At 45.6% G+C, this 19,865-nt stretch overlaps 1 protein-coding gene across 1 annotated transcript; it reads right to left on the bottom strand.

The window, feature by feature from the left end:
• Positions 1-278: 278 nt before the first annotated feature.
• LOC122934974 (lactoylglutathione lyase-like) lies at positions 279-19,614 on the bottom strand. Its single transcript, XM_044290662.1, has 6 exons — positions 19,522-19,614; positions 15,294-15,376; positions 12,867-13,007; positions 11,394-11,458; positions 1,843-1,932; positions 279-411 (listed from the first exon to the last, which is right to left on the bottom strand). The coding sequence occupies exons 1-6, from the start codon at positions 19,564-19,566 to the stop codon at positions 311-313; spliced, it is 525 nt and encodes a 174-aa protein (XP_044146597.1). The 5' UTR covers positions 19,567-19,614; the 3' UTR covers positions 279-310.
• Between the last annotated feature and the right edge of the window lie 251 nt (positions 19,615-19,865).

Genomic DNA, 19,865 nt, shown 5'->3' with positions numbered 1-19,865 from the left:
GTCTGATGGAGATTAGGGGTTTAATCTGAGATCTGATGAAAAAAATGCTTTTTTTTAGATTTTTCTTCTCTAAAATCTTTATTGCTGTCACAAGCTAAACATGACCGACTTATGAAATCTGTTCTAAAATCTTTATAATTTTTCTTGCTTTGTTCCGACAAGATGGGAATAATCTTCCATCAATGATTCAGAAAGGCTCGGTACATCCTGTGTATGAAGAGGGAGAAGGAATACTCTCACTATCCGCGGCAGAAAAGGGGTTGTATTTCACCTTTTGAATTCCAAATCCTTCTGAAGCAGAGGACACGTGTCACTGTGAGCACGTCATGATGGACGCCATGTTGTCAGGAGAGAAGATCTCGATCCAGTAACCGTCAGGATCTTCAATAAATGCCAGACCCTTGATCTTCCCTGCAAAATGCACAAGTGTTAATCCCAATATCATTGCGCTGGAAATGTAGGGCACAGGCAGCAGCTTCCGCAATTCTAACCTTTACTGCGTAGCATCGTATACTTATATCCGTAGCATGTCCGCTGATGTGGGGGTGAGCTGCAGTACACAGGTTAAGGGCTCGTGCACACGACCATTGCCGCAAATTGCATATCTGCAAAACACGGATACTGGCGGTGTGCACTCTGCGTTTGTGGACAATAATAGGACATGTTGTATCTTTTTTTGCAGAAGGGCCATGCGGACACAGAAAGCACATGGAGTCATTTACACTTTTTTGCGGTCCCATTGAAGTGAATGTTTCTGCATAAGGGCCGCAAAAATACGTCCGTAAGCACAAGCCCTAAGTCTTCTAATCATTTTATATTGATGACTGATTTTCACGATAGGTCATCAATATCTGATCGAGGGGTGGGGGGGGGGGTGACACCCTGCACCCCGCCAGTCAGCACTGGATCCACAGCTCTGTCCATTCTGTGTAGTGGATGGAGCCGGTTACCATTCACTTCAATGGAAGCAGCGCAGCAGTAATTACCCACAATGGGCAAAGCTGTAGTTCCAGCGCCAAATGCTAGTGCCGGAACTACCGCAGAATTTGGGACGAGGAGTTCCACACCGCCACTGCTATCGATGGCCTATTCTGATATATAACCGAACTGGAAAACCCCTTTTAAATATTTAGACTTCCTTTACACGGAAATTTGAATTGGCTTTTCTTTTTTTTTTTCAGTGCAAAAACTGGCAGAAAAAAATATATGCAATCCTGGGGCTCTTTCATGATTTTTATCTGCTTTATTGTGGCTCTTTTCTTTTTTTTTGCATGTGGTATTACATGTTGTTTACTAGCCATTCATTTTTAAAATGGAAAATATGCACCTGTCTCTGATTCTACTTGCTTTGTTATCTCTAAAATTTAACCAAAAAACTGTAAAAACTCCATTCCCACATGCTTGTTTGCTAGCCATCTGCACTCCCCTCTGTTAACCATGGAAACGAGTAGTGTATATATAATGAGATGGAAAAATGAATCCAGCCAGGCAAAAGGAGGCAATATGGATAATCACAATACATTAGTAAGTGCCTGGTAATAAGTTTCTCTACATGATAAATTCTATTTGCTGAAATGAGACAACCCCTTTGACATAAAACAGTAGCAGAAAAAAAATAAAAAGTTCCTGTTTCATATTTCCCATAGACATTCAGCTAACATCTGAACTGTTGTTTTTTACTGTGAAAAAAAAAAGCAAAACTGGAAAAATAACGCTCATGGATGACCGTACGCCTCCAGGGATGTTCACCCGGCTTCGCCTGACACTGATACTGTACGTAAACTAAGAGAAGGATTTCTTTGGCATTGTCGGATTTCCTTATTAATAATAATAAAGTTTCACCGTCATTGGGTTTCTTCACAATCTTCACTCCAAGTTGCTCAAACCTCTCGCAAGCAGCGTAGATATCGGGGACACTGATGCCGATGTGACCTGTATGCGGGAGAGCAGGGGTCAGATAAGGGGTCCAAAATACAGCTCACAGGATGGGTCTGCAAGTATGGCTACAGGAAGAAGAATGGGGCCAGTGGATGGCTGTTTGTGGAGGGATCCAACTAGGAAGTAATATTCCTAATGGACAGTCATTAAATACAAAGCAAGCGCTGCCTGACCGCATAGACTGGCCGATCCTCTGTCCATGCCACCTGCCCAATTCTTTCCAAACAATGGTATAAGAGAGGTCCGTCTGTTCCGATCAGCAGATGACACCTCTTCTCTGTGCCCAGTGCTTGACTGGTGTCAAGGTCATGACAGAGGTTAGAAGATCTGAGAGACTGGCTGCACATGAGGTTATCTGATAGTCTCTATGTTTTCACTTGTTGCAGTGTTGGTGGTAATGACCACACCTCTTGTCTCAGGTGCAGCTTGTGGTCATTACTGCTCCTCTATTTAGTCTGGACTCACACTTCATACCATGTTGAATACCAGTTGATATTCCCTGCCTGGAGATGGAAGAGCTGTACTTTACCTGTCTCCATCCTAGTCCTGACCTAAAACCCAGCTATGAACGGCTGCTACTGTCTGTGAGCGGCCACCTGCCTGATCATCCGCTTTGCAAAGGCCCCATTGTAACGAGAACAGGGGCTGACATTTTTTACCACTAAAAAGGAGGTAAAAAACCACATAGATCTTTTTGCTTATCACGTGTCTTTACACTTTTTCAGTAGTCTTTACTAAGTGATGGCCTATCCTCCGAATAGGCCATGACTGGCTGATCTGTGGGGGTCCAACACCATGTGCTTCGTCCAAAGAGCTGCTAAGATGATGGATAGAGTCATAGAGATGAGCGAATTTTTGAAAAGTTTGATTCGGCTGACTTGCCGAATTTTACAAAAAATTCACTTTGTGACAAATTACTTTGTCAAGAAGCGCATTTTTTTTGTAAGTAGCAGGTGCAATGGCAGGGAGCTGCGATAGCGCCGCCCCCCGTCATTGTACCCCTCAGATGCCGCGTTCATACATGATCGCGACAGCTGAGAGTAAAAACAGTGTCAAATTAACCTAAAAAAACTAAATTCAATCAAAGTGTCACGACCCTTGGTCATGGTCGTGACTCTTGTGGCCGCATGCAGTTGCCTGCGGTCTTGGTGTGGTTGCCGCTGGCAACATTGGGTATGTGGCAGCAGAGCAGCCTGAGCGGTGCTAGGCAGCTTGCTGCAGTAGGCATGTGGTTGCACCTGGCAACCTCTCCTTATAGGTGTGCCTTTTATCAGTGTGCACGGGGTGTTATATGTGTTGTGTGCACTTCCCCTTTAAGTTGATGTCTTCCCTTCCCTGGTGTTGGAAGGGTTAACTTCCTTCCTAGTGTGTGTGTGCACTGGGTGTGTCTGACTGTGGGTGTGGCTTCTTGGCCCTATAAAGCCTCAGTTGTAGGCAGTAGTCAGAGAGGGTGCTTCAGCCATGCTTGCTGGAGACATCCTCCTGGTTAGTTACCATCTGCCAGTGAGGGCCACCCTGGTGGTCATAAACTTTATGTCTGGTGTTAGTTTATGGTTTATCTGTTATTGCAGCATATGGTTTACTGGGTTCCCGTGTGATGTCTGTTGTGTGCTGTGTCCTTGGTGTTGGTTGTGGATAACAGAACTTGCACGTGGGTTCCAGGTTGTGTGTCTGTGGCAGGTAAGTGTGGTACTAGTCTCACTTACCTGTCATTGCCATATGTCTGTTTATGTTTCCCTTTTCTATGTAGGTTGGCCACTTTAGACTCCTGTTTCTCCATGTCTAGGAGGAACAGGTAGTCTATCCAGCTCCTAGCTTAGGGACCTGCGGAGAGTTAGTAGGGACCCGAGGTTCTGGAGCATGAGTCCTCCTACCTTCAAGGTCGGCTCATGCCGCTAGGAGTTAGGGTCAGATTAGGGAAGCTTTAGGAGGTGACCTGCTCCCTAATTCTGCCTTCCTGGCCTTGCAGCGACTCCATCTGCTGATACCGCACGGCTGAGGGTTTTCCCCATCCTCAGCTGTGACACAAACTTACCGCCTCCATTTGTTTGCGACAGGCCAGCCACCGCCATCTTGCTTGAAGATCTGGTGCGAAATCTCACGTGGCGCTCAATTACGTCATCACTCCAGCCAGCGTGGTGACATCATACATCACCATGCACGGGATTTCGGCCGAGATCTTCAATCAAGATGGCGGGCCGTCACAAGCAAATTGAGGAAGTAAGTATGAGTTTTTTAGTTTTTTACACTATTTCAGGTTAAATCGATTCGCTAACACAATCGTAAACTCCTATTAGTAATTTATTATTGTTTTTAGCTCCATGTATCTCTCCCCACAGAGACTCCACATCTTCATGTCCCTCACTTATATCTTCGCGGAGTGTGGGCTTTAGACAGGACTTTACATAAAGGCAAACCCCTCCCCCTCTCCGGTTTTGACGATCCTTTCTAAACAGACTGTAACCTTGTACATTAACCGCCTAGTCATAGCTATCATCCAGCCATGTCTCAGTTATTCCCACTGTCATAGCTATCATCCAGCCGTGTCTCAGTTATTCCCACTGTCATAGCTATCATCCAGCCGTGTCTCAGTTATTCCCACTGTCATAGCTATCATCCAGCCATGTCTCAGTTATTCCCACTGTCATAGCTATCATCCAGCCGTGTCTCAGTTATTCCCACTGTCATAGCTATCACCCAGCCGTGTCTCAGTTATTCCCACTGTCATAGCTATCATCCAGCCATGTCTCAGTTATTCCCACTGTCATAGCTATCATCCAGCCGTGTCTCAGTTATTCCCACTGTCATAGCTATCACCCAGCCGTGTCTCAGTTATTCCCACTGTCATAGCTATCATCCAGCCATGTCTCAGTTATTCCCACTGTCATAGCTATCATCCAGCCGTGTCTCAGTTATTCCCACTGTCATAGCTATCACCCAGCCGTGTCTCAGTTATTCCCACTGTCATAGCTATCATCCAGCCGTGTCTCAGTTATTCCCACTGTCATAGCTATCACCCAGCCGTGTCTCAGTTATTCCCACTGTCATAGCTATCCTCCAGCCGTGTCTCAGTTATTCCCACTGTCATAGCTATCATCCAGCCATGTCTCAGTTATTCCCACTATGTCATAGTTCTCCTCACACATCAGTAATTCCAGTTCCCCGGTTTATTAGTCAGGCTTCTGGCATTAGTGTACATACATTTGAGAGGTTTATGTATATTCTTTACCCTACACCTTTCCTTCTGAGCTGTTCTAGTCCCTCCTTCCATTCCTCCCCCAGTCCCATTACCTTGCCCCCGGTCTCTATCTGCGCTATCTTCCCGTCCTATAACGTAATTACCCTCCCCCAGTCCCTAGTTTAAACACTCCCCCACCCTTCTAGCCATCTTCTCCCCCAGCACAGCTGCCCCTTCCCCATTGAGGTGCAGCCCGTCCCTACGATAGAGCCTGTAGCCGATAGAGAAGTCGGCCCAGTTCTCCAGGAACCCAAATCCCTCCTTCCTACACCAGTTCTTGAGCCACTTGTTAATCTCCCTAATCTCCCGTTGCCTTTCTTGTGTGGCTCGTGGTACAGGCAGTATTTCGGAAAATACTACCTTTGAGGTCCTTGCCCTCAGCTTTTGACCTAAATCCCTGAAATCATTTTTAAGGACGCTCCACCTACCTCTAACTTTGTCATTGGTTCGGATATGGACCATGACCGCTGGATCTTCTCCAGCCCCTCCCAGTAATCTGTCAACCCGATCCGTGATGTGTCGAACTCTAGCGCCAGGAAGACAGCACACTGTTTGGCGATCACGGTCTTTGTGACAGATTTCCCTATCTGTTCCCCTAATAATGGAGTCTCCCACTACCAGCACCTGTCTGGCCTGCCCTGCTCTCCTGGTTCCCTGCTTACTGGAGCTGACATTCCCCTGACTGGCAGAGGAAGTGTCCGGCTGCAGCAGTGCCGTCCCCGGACTGACATCCCCCTCATCTGCCAACCGTGCAAACTTGTTGGGGTGTGTCAGATCCGGGCTAGCCTCCCTGGCACTCTTCCCTCTACCCCGCTTTCTAACTGTTACCCAGCTAGCTACCTCACTTTCCTCAGCCTCCTCTCTGTCACCCTCCCCCTCATCTACCCCAAAGAGCGCAGGCTCGGTGAGAAGCAAACTCTTTTGCAAATTATCAATGCCTCTCAGTGTTGCAACTTGCCCGTTTAGAGACTCGATTTGCGATTCCAAACGGGTTATTTGCTCACATCTAGAACAAAGAGTTCCAGGACTGCAGACATCATGCAAGATGTGCACCGGACTGCGCTGTCAATTGTGCAACACATACTAAATGGGGATTACAACAGTAAAAAAGTAAAACAGTAAATATGATTCAGACCTAGACCCTGTCTGCTGTAGTTGAAGGGCTACGTAAAATTAAGCCAACAACACACAAGGAAATTATATCCAACCTTAGTTTCCAAACTCCTTGTTTTTTAACTCCACTTAATAAGAAGCCACTTAGTAGAGCAAGCCTCAGGAAGAGCAGGCTCTAGAGAGTTTTAGTAAACACTTAACTTTCAATGATCTCTGCTGCAATCCACACTCAGCCACCTGCAATCACTCCCACAAAACCACATTATCAGAAATTTCAGAAATATCAGAGATATCATATTGAAGATTTCTGAAATCTCATCCACTTTACTTGTGCTGTAAAGGCAGGGCCGTCTTTAATATTGATTGGACCCTGGGCAAGAAGTTACTTGTGCCCCCTGGATCCCGCCTTCCCACAGCATGCAGTCACGCCTCCACCACAACACACAAAAAAATATAAAACATCCACACACCTGGTAGAGTACAGTAAATTACTGTAAATACTCACAGTTCTGAAGACTCCAGCGGCTCAGGATCATTACTCAGGGCAGCTGGGCTCAGGCTGGAAGTGGGCACCGCTCTGCAGTTCAGGAAGGAGACCAGGGCTCGGCTCACCCTAGTGCACCCTATAGTATACTGCACCCCACAGTATGCAGTATAGCACCCTATAGTATACAGCACCCTACAGTATGCAGTATAGCACCCTATAGTATACAGCACCCCACAGTATGCAGTATAGCACCCTATAGTATACAGCACCCCACAGTAAGCAGTATAGAACCATATAGTATACATCACCCCACAGTATGCAATATAGCACCCTATAGTATACAGCACCCCACAGTATGCAGTATAGCGCCCTATAGTATACTGCACCCCACAGTATGCAGTATAGCATCCTATAGTATACTGCACCCCATAGTATAAAGCACCCCACAGTATGCAGTATAGCACTCCTATAGTATACAGCACCCCACAGTATGCAGTATAGCACCCCTATAGTATACAGCACCCCACAGTATGCAGTATAGCACCCCTATAGTATACAGCACCCCACAGTATTTAGTATAACACCCTATAGTATACAGCACCCCACAGTATGCAGTATAGCACCCTATAGTATACAGCACCCCACAGTATGCAGTATAGCACCCTATAGTATACAGCACCCCACAGTATGCAGTATAGCACCCTATAGTATACAGCACCCCACAGTATTCAGTATAACACCCTATAGTATACAGCACCCCAAAGTATGCAGTATAGCACCCTATAGTATACAGCACCCCACAGTATTTAGTATAGCACCCTATAGTATACTGCGCCCCACAGTATACAGCACCCCACAGTATGCAGTATAGCACCCTATAGTATACAGCAACCCACAGCATGCAGTATAACACCCTATAGTATACAGCACGCCACAGTATGCAGTATAGCACCCCACACTATACAGTACCCCACAGTATATTGTAGAGCAGTATAGCAGCCCACAGTATACAGCACCCCACAGTATACAACACCCCACAGTATGCAGTATAGCACCCCTATAGTATATAGCACCCCAAAGTATGCAGTATAGCACCCTATAGTATACAACACCCCACAGTAAGCAGTATAGCAACCTATAGTATACAGCACCCCACAGTATGCAGTATAGCACCCTATAGTATACAGAACCCCACAGTATGCAGTATAGCACCCTATAGTATACTGCACCCCATAGTATACAGCACCCCACAGTATGCAGTATAGCACCCCTATAGTATACAGCACCCACAGTATGCAGTATAGCACCCCTATTGTATACAGCACCCCACAGTATGCAGTATAGCACCCTATAGTATACAGTACCCCACAGTATGCAGTATAGCACCCTATAGTATACTGCACCCCACAGTATACAACACCCCACAGTATGCAGTATAGCACCCTATAGTATACTGCACCCCACAGTATGCAGTATAGCACCCTATAGTATACAGCACCCCACAGTATGCAGTATAGCACCCTATAGTATACTGCAGCCCGCAGTATACAGTATAGCACCCTATAGTATACAGCACCCCACAGTATACAGTATAGCACCCTATAGTATACTGCACCCCGCAGTATACAGTATAGAACCCTATAGTATACTGCACCCCACAGTATGCAGTATAGCACCCTATAATATACAGCACCCCACAGTATTCAGTAAAGCACCCTATAGTATTCAGCACCCCACAGTATGCAGTATAGCACCCTATTGTATACAGCACCCCACAGTATGCAGTATAGCACCCTATAGTATACAGTAGGGCTGAAACATTTACTTGATTGAATCGAGTAGTTAGACACAAAAAAAATCATTGATGCAAATTTTTTGCATCGAGGATTCGTTTGTGTCATGTGACCACGGAGCGGGAGTGAAGCGCTTGATATTACTTACCGCTCCATGGTCACCAGCCGGGCCTTTACTGCGCTGCACTGGATCCTGACACATCGTCAGGTTATAGTGCACGTAAGCGCGCACTATGACCCGAAGCTATGTGACGTCAGAATCTAGTGCAGCGCGCGGAGAAGAAGAGGAAGGAGCTGTGGAGCGCCCCTACAGGCTGTCAGCTACACAGCGCCCCTACAGGAATGGTAAGTATTTTATTTTACTGGCGCTGGGGACATGGCACTAAAGGGGGACAGCCAGCAATGGATGACATGGAGGAGCTGACTGATGGCACTGGGGGAGTAGGGGACATGGAGGGGCTGATCTGATGGCACTGGGGGACATGAAGGGGCTGATCTTATGGCACTGGGGGAGTGGGGGACATGGAGGGGCAGATCTGATGGCACTGGGGAAGTGGGGGACATGGAGGGGCTGATCTGATGGCACTGGGAGAGTGGGGACATGGAGGTGCTGATCTAATGGCACTGGGGGACATGGAGGGGCTTATCTGATGGCACTGGAGGACATGGAGGGGCTGATCTGATGGCACTGGGGTACATGGAGGGGCTGATCTGATGGCACTGGGGGAGTGGGGACATGGAGGTGCTGATCTGATGGCACTGGGGTACATGGAGAGGCTGATCTGATGGCACTGGGGGAGTGGTGACACGGAGGTGCTGATCTCATGGCACTGGGGTACATGGAGGGGCTGATCTGATGGCACTGGGGGACAGGGGGACATGGAGGAGCTGATCTGATAGCACTGGGGGACAGGGGGGCATGGAGGGGCTGATCTGATGGCACTGGGGGACAGGGGGACATAGAGGAGCTGATCTGATGGCACTGGGGGAGTGGGGGACATGGCAATGGATGGCATGCTGGGGCTGAAGGCACTGGGGGAGTGGAGCTTAAGGCACTGGGGTGGGGGAGAGCTGAAGGCACTGGGGGAACAAAGCTGATGGCACTGTGGTAGGGGGAGCTTATGGCACTGGGGGGGGGGATAGTGGAGCTGATGGCATTGGGGGAACTGATGCACTTGGGCTGATCGCATGGGGGGAACGAAGGGTGTTGGGGACTGATGGCAGGGGGTCTGATGAGTTTTTTTATAGAGGAAAACAGTCTATTAATTCATTTTTTCTTATTAGATTACTTGATTAATCGTAAAAAACAATCGATAGAATACTCGATTACTGAAATAATCGTTTACTGCAGCCTTAGTATACAGTACCCCACAGTATGCAATATATAGTATAACACCCCACAGTATGCAGTATAGCATCCTATAGCATACAGTATAGAATCCCACAGTATACAGTATACAACACTCCACAGTATACAGCACCCCACAGTATACAGCACCCCACAATATACAGTATACAGCACCCCACAGTATACAGCCCCCCACAATATACAGTAGAGCAGTATAGCACCCTCACTATACAGCACCCAACACTATACAGTATACAGCACCCCACAGTATACAGTACAGCAGTATAGCACCCCACAGTATACAGCACCCCATAGTATACAGCACCCCACACTATACAGTATTCAGCACCCCACAGTATACAGTAGAGCAGTATAGCACCCCACAGTATACAGCACCCCATAGTATACAGCACCCCACAGTATACAGCACCCCCCACTATACAGCATTCCCGACTATACAGTAGCTTACAGTATAATAGCATAACAGCCCCTGTCCCATTTTCCTGATGTAATCTTCACAAAAAAAAGCTCCACAATTATGGCAAACTTCTCCTGCAGCAACACTCCTGGTAGAGAGAAAGGACCTTTGATTACCTCATAGCCATGTGGCCAGCAATATTGCTAGGTTACTGGTCACATGGTGATGATGTCATCTAAGGTCCTTTCCCCTAACAGAATCACAGCTCTCACTCTCTCACAGTTCGCTGCCTGGAGTGTCCGCACGCAGGCAGACATGGCAGCACCCCCCTGTGTAGCTGACAGCCTGACACCTGGGGTGGACCTCCCACCCCTAGGCATGCCACTCAATGTCATTGAATTTGTGGGCAGTGGCCAGAGGGGCTCAATAGGCAGCTGCCTTGGGCCCCCCAGGAGCTGCCCCTTTTGCACAGCGTTAAAGACTGCCCTGTGTAAAGGGTTTGGACTTTTCTCATGAGGGTATGTGGCTTTTATGCCACGTGTGCTGGTATCCTAATAGCTCTGTGTAAAGGTGATGAGAGAATGCCTGCCTGCCCAGGCCAAATGCAAAAGGCAGCTACTACCTCCCAATGATAGACATGAATAAGGTTAAAGGAACATTAAATAACATTACTGCAAACAGGTCCAAATATTGCTGATTTCCTTCCTGGTAGAACATATTGTTTGACACCAAAAGAGGCAGCATTTATTGTAGGTTCCTGAACGAGATCACCTTGCCGTGGTGGACGGGCAAAAATTATTTTGATCAACATATATTTGTCAAGGATCTCACATTTATATAATTAGCATATTTTATAGGGAGTACTGCATTGGTTCATGTATTCTGTGTTGGCGGTGTGCTGTTTTATTGTATTTGACTTTTATATTTTCGGCCACGGTGACGTGCACCCGTGCATTACAGTGTGCTGACTAATATTGTTTTTTGTCTTGGAGAACATATCACGTGTTACATGTCTGAGATACAGAGACACAAAAAGAGCGTAAAGTGATAGAACTTACCAAAGCCCAGGGGCTCGGAGTTGCCGTTATGGAATGGTTTCTCATCGTTCTCACTGCCCCAGTTGCTGCAGGAAATAGAGACGTGCATAAATAACCTGCAGGAATCTGTTAGTCTGTATTTGTGTGGCCCGGAGAGACAAGAGGATGGGAACTTAGGCTAAGTTCACATCCATATGATTTTTTTTGTTTGTTTGTTTTCTGTTCCTCTTTAGCAGCTGTTCGATAGAAACAGCAGGTGGCGCTATTCTAACTTCATTCCACTATATGGGGATATTAGCATTACATAGTCCATACCTCCCAAGTTTATGAACGGTCAAAGAGCGACACTTATGGTTTATTATGTGAAAGACCAACTTTTCCTGCATATTTATATACTTCAATAGTTTTTTTGTTTTTTTACACATTAACACAAAAATTATCTGAATATAAAAATGTCTAATATCCAAATTGCATCAAAAAATGAAATAATATGCATGGCAGCTTTAATATATAGATAGGTACCAGGGAAACACTGGATCAATATTGTAAATGTAATAATGCAAATCTATCCCTCAGATCAAAAAGAGGGACATTTAAGGAGCAAAGAGGGACTTGGGTCAAAAAGAGGGACTATCCCTCCAAAAGAGGGACACTTGGGAGGTATGAAAGGCTCCAATTATGGGCCAGATGTAACAATAAAAAGTATTCTTCATGGGATAAACCCTTTAAATACACCCCACATCCAAATCTCTTGCGAGTACAACACTCCAAAGGGATCATCAGTATCCAGAACACAGATTTACAGACACTGCTGCAGATGAGGGACTACGGCTCAGACACCATCACCTAGAACAACCACTAGGTCAGACAAACAGTAAGCCTGAATCTCACAATGGACTGCTAGTACGCCATAAACCCATTAAATACAGATAGTGACTTGGAATATTAGAAAAAACACAGCAAAAATGTACAAAAAATTGTTTAACATAAAAACTCAAAGGCAATTTTCTCACAATATTTTCCCTTAATAAGCAGACAACAATTCTTACCAATTAAAAGTGCAAAGAAGGTAGTAAAACTGTGAAGTAATTATTCCCGCCATATTCTGTAAGATTACTGACAAATTCATTAATCCCCCTGCACCAGAAAAGTGGCATCACATAAGTCGCAAATTTTTGCACAAGCCCCTTTTTCTAAAAAACATGCAACTTTTTTGGGCCATTTTAGACAAGAGTGGACGGAGTCAATGTGGCCTAACAGATTTAAGATCACAGGCACTGCTGTAAACTACACCTGAAATCTACACCAACGAGGAGCGGCGCGGGCTCTGCTACTCTGTTTATGTGGCTCCCATTCACCTCTATGGGAGTTTCGGGCACAGCTCGCTCGGCGGCCACATACAATGGGTCTTCTGATCTCAGCATTGAACGGCTGAGATGAGAAGCCCCTCTAATGCACTTCTACCTGTAAATATATGGTGTGCACATAACTCACTGTGTCAGCACCACCGTGGCTTTGCAGGAAAAGGCCCAGGCCTCCCTGTCCTTCACGTCTTCTGGGATGTCCTTCCCATCCTCGTAACCCAGGACATACTGCGAGAATTTCATAGAGGGGAAATCGAGTTTCAGGAGGAGACTAAAGGAGCAAGAACAAACACATCATAAGCTTCTCCTGCCCCTGAGACGTCCATTAGAAATTAGTGTTCGCACCGAGTATTCTGTAATAATGCGAAGCGGGAAACAACTTCAACTCCGAGAATGTAATGCAGCCTTAGGCCTCATGCGGACGACAGTATTTTTTCACGGTCCGCAAAACGGAGTTCCGTTGTTCCGTGATCCGTTTTTGTTTCCGTGTGTCTTCCTTGATATTTGGAGGATCACCAGACATGAAGGAAAGTGAAAAAAAAAAGTCAAGTTTGCCTTGCAAATGAAAAAAACGGACACGGATCACGGACGCGGATGACAATCTTGGGTGCCTCAGTGTTTTTTCACTGCTCCATTGACTTGAATGTGTCCGCGAACCGTTGTCCGTGAAAAAAATAGGACAGGTCATATTTTTTTCACGGACTGGAAACACGGATCACGGACGCGGATGACAAACGGTGCATTAGCCGAGTTTTCCACGGACCCATTGAAAGTCAATAGGTCCGCAGAAAATCACGGAAAACGGAACAACGGACACGGAACACAACTATGGTCGTGTGAATGAGGCCTTAGAATAAGTTAAAGAGGGCCTCTTCCCTCTCCTGACATGTCTGCAGACTCCGTGTAATAATTCTGGAGCTTCTATTCTTATGTTGTGGCATTTCTCAATTATTCCTACTAGAAGTTTATGAATGAATTTATATAAGTCTGCAGTAAAGGTCCATCTGGGTGTTACTGCAGTACCCCAGACCTGGGGATATCTGCAAATGTTTATGATGTATTTTCATATGTTTTGGCCATATATTCTAGCAGAGGAGGAATGGTTGGCAGGAACAGGACTAATCCCCCCCCCCCCCCCCCCCGTTCCTCCCCTCTTGTTGGGAATGGGCTGGTCCTAATTCCTCCTAGGAGGAGAAGTTCCTGAGTAGGCAGCAAAGTGAGAGGAAGCACATGTTAAAGCTCCTACTCCTGGGAACCATATCCAAATCTCCTGTGAGTACAACACTTCAAAGGGATCATCAGTATCCAGAACACAGCTTTACAGACACTGCTGCAGATGAGGGACTACGGCTCAGACACCATCACCTAGAACAACCACTAGGTCAGACAAACAGTAAGCCTGAATCTCACAATGGACGGCTAGTATGCCATGGGAGTACACCATGCCACATCTCATCAGGGCCACTACCACTCCCATCCTCTGCACCAGCTCCTCAGGGGCTCGCTGTATTACCAGTTGAGGGGATGTTCTCTGCACACTCTGACCCTAGCAGCACAGATTGGACAGTTTCAGACGGAGTAGGGACACACCCGCATCTGGTAAGAATAGCTCTTCTAGACTGGTCGTGGAATTAAATCATTTACGAAAGCAGACATGTCAGGAGAGGTGATGGGGCTCTTCAACTAAACAGAGGTATGTCTGTCAGCAATTGTACCTGGTCTGGATTTCAAGTGGCGGCCACTATGTACAATTACAGTGGGAGGTGGATGTTGATTGATATTTTTCAAGCAACCCAAAATGCTTACTGAAACCAATAGGACGCCCATGTAATGTAGCTGGAGTTAGGGTCCATTCACACGTCCGCAAAATGCGGAACAGGTGCGGACCCATTCATTTTCAATGGGGCCGGAATGTGCAGTCCGCATCCGCATTTGCAGATCCGCACTTCCGTTCTGCAAAAAAAATAGAACATGTTCTATTCTTGTCTGCAATTGCGGACAAGAAAAGGCATTTTCCATGAGAGAGCCGGCGATGTGCGGATCCGCAAAACACATACGGACGTGTGAATGGACCCTTATACTGAGAATACATTACACACGGGTGGACTCAATTAATAACTAGACAACTTCTGAAGGCGACCGGTCACACTGGATTTTATTTAGGGGTATCAGAGTACAGGGGGGCTGAACACAAATGCACGCAACACTTTCCAGATTTTTATTCATTAAACATTTTGAAGACCATGTATCATTTTCTTTCCACTTCACACAGACTTGCCACTTTGTGTTGTGTCGATCACATAAAATCCCAATAAAATACATTTAAGTTTGTGGGTGAAATGTGAAAAATGTGGAAAAGTCCAAGGGGTATGAATACTTTGTCAAGGCACTGTTGTATGTGAGCTCTTCTCTCTCCTTGTTCTAGCGATCAGTGGGGGTCTCAGCAATGGGAATCCCCACCCCCGATCAAAACCTTTGATGTGACATAATTTTTTTTCAAAGTACAGGGAGGCGAGTGCCATTGTGAGAAGACGTATCGGCAGAGTCTGAGACTTACATCATTCCAAGGCACTTATTGTAAAATGTCAGCGATTTCTGGGGATCTTTGATCCGGAGCATGGTCTGCTGCAACAGAAAGTCCTGCAATGGGCAGAGAAGAAATCTATGCATTTAACGGCTTACAAACCCACATACAGGTGACACTCAAAAAAGTAGAATATCGTGCAAAGTTCATTTATTTCAGTAATGCAACTTAATAGGTGAAACTAACACATGAGACTCATTACAGGCAGCGAGATATTCCAAGCCTTTATTTGGTATAATTTGGATGATTATGGCTACAGGTTATAATACCCCAAAGTCACATTTTTGAGGTCCCCTTTGCTCAGGGGTACGGAGTAATTAGCGGACTAGAGTCTGACACTTTGAGCCGAGAATATTGAATCTTTTCACAAAATTCAAAATTTTAAGCTGCATTACTGAAATAAATGGACTTTTGCACGATATTCAGTTGTTTCACGAGTTCAACCTGTACTTATGTCATGTATATCAGTAAAATACAGAGTGAATGACCCAGAAAGTACGACCTGTACGAAGATTTTTTGGTCACAGACTGATTGGATTAGAATATACTGGGGCAGATTTACTAACCCTATAGATAGTGTAACCCATTAACCCCTTCAAGACTGAGGCGATTTTGTACTTGAGGACCAAACATTCTTCACAAATGCATTCTGGTGGTTATCCGCGACATTTCCGCGCGGGTGCAATGCTTGAGGCGAACGCATTGCACCCGCACTGAATCCGGACGCCTTAATTTCTATGGGGCCGTGCAGATGAGCGGCGATTTTCACGCATCACTTGTGCGTTGCGTGAAAATCGCAGCATGCTCCTCTTTGTGCGTTTTTCACGTAACGCAGGCCCCATAGAAATGAATGGGGTTGCGTGAAAATCGCAAGCATCCGCAAGCAAGTGCGGATGCGGTGCGATTTTCACGCACGGTTGCTAGGTGACGATCGGGATGGAGACCCGATCATTATTATTTTCCCTTATAACATGGTTATAAGGGAAAATAATAGCATTTTGAATACAGAATGCTTAGTACAATAGCGCTGGAGGGGTTAAAAAATAAATAAATAATTAAACTCACCGTAATCAACTTGTTCGCGCAGCCGACATCTCTTCTGTCTTCTTTTGTGAGGAATAGGACCTTTGATGACGTCACATGGTCCGTCACATGATCCATCACCATGGTAAAAGATCATGTGACGGACCATGTGATGAGGGCAGTGACGTCATCAAAGGTCCTATTCCTCACCAAAAGAAGACAGAAGAGAAGCCGGGCTGCGCGAACAAGTGGATTTGGTGAGTTAATTTTTTAAATTATTTTTTTAACCCCTCCAGCCGTATTGTACTATGCATTCTGTATTCAAAATGCTATTATTTTCCCTTATAACCATGTTGTAGGGGGAAATAATACAATCTACACTACAACTAACCCAAACCTGAACTTCTGTGAAGAAGTTCGGGTCTGGGTACCACTGTCGGTTTTTTATCACGCGCGTGCAAAACACATTGCACCCGCGCGATAAAAACTGAACATCGGAACGCAATCGCAGTCAAAACTGACTGCAATTGCGTACCTACTCGCGCAGGTTTGCCGCAATGCATCGGGACACATCCGGACCTAATCCGGACACGCTCGTCTGCAAGGGGCCTTAGTGTTGAGCTAATCGACTTCGATCCGAATATCAGGGAAAATTCGATTTGCCATGAAGCCGAATTCCCTCATGCTTGGTGGTAACAAATACATTTTACCTGAAGATGCCGTGTGAAATCTAAGGCATACTGACATATAACGTCACAACGCCCGCTGCCGTGATGACATCATCACGGGCTGCATGACATTTTCAATCAAGATGGCGGTGGCCTGCTCTTCACGATGAAATGGATGGAGGTAAGTATGATTTTATTTTTTTATTTTACACTGTAATATTTTATGTCAGATGCCGCAATCAGCTATGAACGCGGCATCTGAGGGGTACAATGACGGGGGCGGCGCAATCGCTGCTTCCTGTTATTGCACCCACTATTTACAAAGAAATGCGCTTCGTGACGAAGTAATAAGTCACAAGGCGAGTTTTTAGTAACATTCAGTGAAGTAGCTGAATAAGATTTTCCAATACTTGGCTCCTCTCTAGTCATCACTTTTGTGACATGATACGATCAGGCTGTGTTCACGTCACATTTGTGTCCCCTAGTTTGACATATACACGTGATGTATATGGACGCCGTACGATGCATAAGGTCCCATCGTAACAACCCCCCATGTTTAACGTATATGTATTTCTGCTGGGCTCTGCAGGATGGAAAGGCGTAGCGTACTGGGGTTTTGCACGCTTCCTCTTCAGTGTAGATGTGAAGACAAAAGTGTGATGAGTAGAGCAGCCCCTTGGGCTTTGCTTGGTGTGGGATGAGTTGTACTTTATGTAGGTTACTATTTGGTGCATATATATTAGTTTTATTTATGTTCACTTTTGTGTTGGGAAAAAATGCAATTAAGCTGCAATTTTTCTTTATTATACAGGTTTGTGACAATACTAAATATGCGCACATTAGTTGATGGGCTGGGATATCTACAAAGGGTTAATTAATTTGCTGTTCCTGCACGATCAGCGGACGCCAGGGCAGATGATGGGAGTGTAAGTGATTCTCTGTATTTATAAATGGGTGTGAGTTGTCTTTTCTATGACAGTCCTGTTCTGGAAACTCTCTGGACTCTTCTAGTTCTCTGTAGACGGCCCAGTGCTGCCCTGACTCTTTCTCCCAGGAGTCCATCTTTCTGGATTGTGACCTGAGACACAGGATGACACTGAGTAATAGACCTGAAGAAAACATCGCTGTCACTGTAGGTGTGCGCTCAGATACCTGCACCCGAACCGGGGCAGATGATGTAATGTGTGATATGAATGCAGCGTTTCCTGTCCTACCACTTCTGCCGGGGGAAGCCTCAGTCCATGCTCTGTGTCCTTTACCTGAGGGACTGAGCTCTGGTACATGGAGAGCAAGATATAGGACCGAACCCTATAGAATCCAAATGTATAGGACCGGTTCACCCTATAGAATCCTAATATATAGGACCTGCCCACCCTATAGAATCCTAATATATAGGACTGGCCCACCCTATAGAATCCTAATATCTAGGACTGGCCCACCCTATAGAATCCTAATATATAGTACCTGCCCATCCTATAGAATCCTAATATATAGGACTGGCCCACACTATAGAAACCTAATATATAGGACTGGACCACCGTATAGAATCCTAATATATAGGACCTGCCCATCCTATAGAATCCTAATATATAGAACCTGCCCATCCTATAGAATCCTAATATATAGGACCGGCCCACCCTATAGAATCCTAATATCTAGGACCTGCCCACCCTATAGAACCGTAATATATAGGACCTACTACTCACCCCATAGAATCCTTATATATAGGACCTGCCCACCCTATAGAATCCTATTATATAGGACCTGCCCACCCTATATAATACTAATATATAGGATCTGTCCACCCTATAGAATCCTAATGTATAGGACCTGTCCCCTTTACCAGCCTAATATATAGGACTTACTACTTACCCTATAGAATCCTAATATATGATCTGCTCACCCTATAGAATCCTAATAAATAGGACCTACCCACCCTATATAATAGTAATATATAGGAACTGGTACTCCCCTATGTAATCCTACCGTATAGCACCAGTTTACCCTTTATAATCCTAATATATAGGACCTGCCCACTCTATAGAGCCCTAGTATATACGACCTACTACTCACCCTATAGAATCCTATTATATAGGACCTGCCCACCCTATATAATACTAGTATATAGGATCTGTATAGGACCTGCCCACCCTATATAATACTAATATATAGGAACTGGTACTCCCCTATGTAATCCTACCGTATAGCACCAGTTTACCCTTTATAATCCTAATATATAGGAGCAGTACTCACCCTATATACAGTAATCCTACTATATATGACCTAGTACTCACTATATATATAACTTATTTTACACAAGTTGCATGATAAAAAAAATCGATCTCTCGATTATGGGACTACAGACCACATCATGCACTGCTGGGAGTAGTAGTGTCACAAGAACTGGAGAAGCACAGGTTACATGTCCCTATGATGAGCATTACACATACCATATAGCTCACAATACCTAGTAATGCCTGCAGTGTATGTATAATGTGTACATTCGGTACCTGGGTTGCTGTGTCGGCTTCACTGATCCCCGGTGTCTCCTCCATGTTTACTGCCGGCACTGATGACACTGTCGGAGGACGGACAGCCTGACGCCCCAGACACACCCGTCCTGAGTTACTCACATTCTGGACACGCCTGCTCATGATGAACACTCATTCATTACTAAGGCCTCCTGCACACGAACGTGTGCGCCCCGTTGCTGTATTGCAGACCGCATTTGCGGATCCGCAATACACGGGTGCCGTTCCGCGGGCATTCCACTTGAATGGGCCCGCAAATCCGGAGATGCGGAATGTTGCGTAACGGAAGCACGGAACGGGACCCTACGGAAACACTACACAGT

Source organism: Bufo gargarizans, chromosome 4 (genome assembly GCF_014858855.1).
Source record: "Bufo gargarizans isolate SCDJY-AF-19 chromosome 4, ASM1485885v1, whole genome shotgun sequence".
Taxonomy (NCBI): Eukaryota; Metazoa; Chordata; class Amphibia; order Anura; family Bufonidae; genus Bufo; species Bufo gargarizans.
This window is presented reverse-complemented; position numbering and strand designations above follow the sequence as displayed.